An 840-nucleotide genomic window follows, 5' to 3' on the forward strand; every position below is an offset into this window, starting at 1 on the left:
AGAATTTAAGAAAAAAGATAAGTGCTTATACTGATCTCATTCATAATCGTCAATACTAGTTGACGCTTGTATAAATACATAGCGGTAAAGCATTAAAGACGTGCAACATACCTGTTGTTTCTTCTGATTCAATTTATTACGTTTTATGATTTCCTCTGAAGTATTTAAAGCTTCTGCTGCAGCAGCCTCTAATCTACGACGTTGTTCATTTTCTTGATCCGCTGCCTGCAATTTTGTACAATGTTTCATTATTCAATATATGCTATTGTGTTTTTGACAGAATTATGATTCAATGTAATACGAGTTAAAAATTTCGATATCTAGATAAAAGATCACTATTAACATACCTTAAATGCTCTCGCGAATCTGACAAGAAGTGAGAAAAAGGTATTAGCATCAGCTTGTCTCGGACTTTCTCCAAAGAATTCCACACATTCTCGGAAAGCTTCACCGGCAGTGCGTGCGTCAAGTTTCAAACGACGTAATTTTTCCTCAGAATTATTTAAGAAATCGCGCAATACTGTATTGTGCTTTTCTTTGCCGCGCAATTCGTATTCTTTTCGCACAAGATCCATGCCTTTTTCCAGCTCGTGAACGTCGGTTGTTATATTTTCCAGCGAAACTGTTATTAATACACAATTTTACGATATAAATATGCATAAATTGAATAACAGCAAATAGATGTGAAATAGAAATAAAATTTTATATCAAAAACTCAATTGACTTATTTCTACATACTTTACTAACATTCTCGTAATTATAACAAAAAATTTTTTTTATAGCAACCACGTTCTTCTTGAGTACAAATTTCTCATAATCTTATTCAATCTTTAATGACAT

General features: G+C 32.4%; 1 protein-coding gene across 1 annotated transcript; it reads right to left on the minus strand.

The window, feature by feature from the left end:
- Window positions 1-21: 21 nt before the first annotated feature.
- LOC115235968 (formin-like protein) lies at window positions 22-681 on the minus strand. Its single transcript, XM_029808171.1, has 2 exons — window positions 348-681; window positions 22-225 (listed from the first exon to the last, which is right to left on the minus strand). The coding sequence occupies exons 1-2, from the start codon at window positions 573-575 to the stop codon at window positions 37-39; spliced, it is 417 nt and encodes a 138-aa protein (XP_029664031.1). The 5' UTR covers window positions 576-681; the 3' UTR covers window positions 22-36.
- Window positions 682-840: the final 159 nt, after the last annotated feature.

The sequence above is a fragment of the Formica exsecta genome, unplaced genomic scaffold (assembly GCF_003651465.1).
Source record: "Formica exsecta isolate Colony F162 unplaced genomic scaffold, ASM365146v1 C16350499, whole genome shotgun sequence".
Lineage (NCBI taxonomy): Eukaryota > Metazoa > Arthropoda > Insecta > Hymenoptera > Formicidae > Formica > Formica exsecta.

What these genes read in the sequence shown, in the direction of transcription:
- LOC115235968 (XM_029808171.1), bottom strand. Translation starts at nt 575, where the DNA reads ATGGATCTTGTGCGAAAAGAATACGAATTGCGCGGCAAAGAAAAGCAC. An exon ending in GATTCGCGAGAGCATTTAAG is followed by an intron (nt 226 to 347) that starts GTATGTTAATAG and finishes ACAAAATTGCAG; the next exon opens with GCAGCGGATCAAGAAAATGA.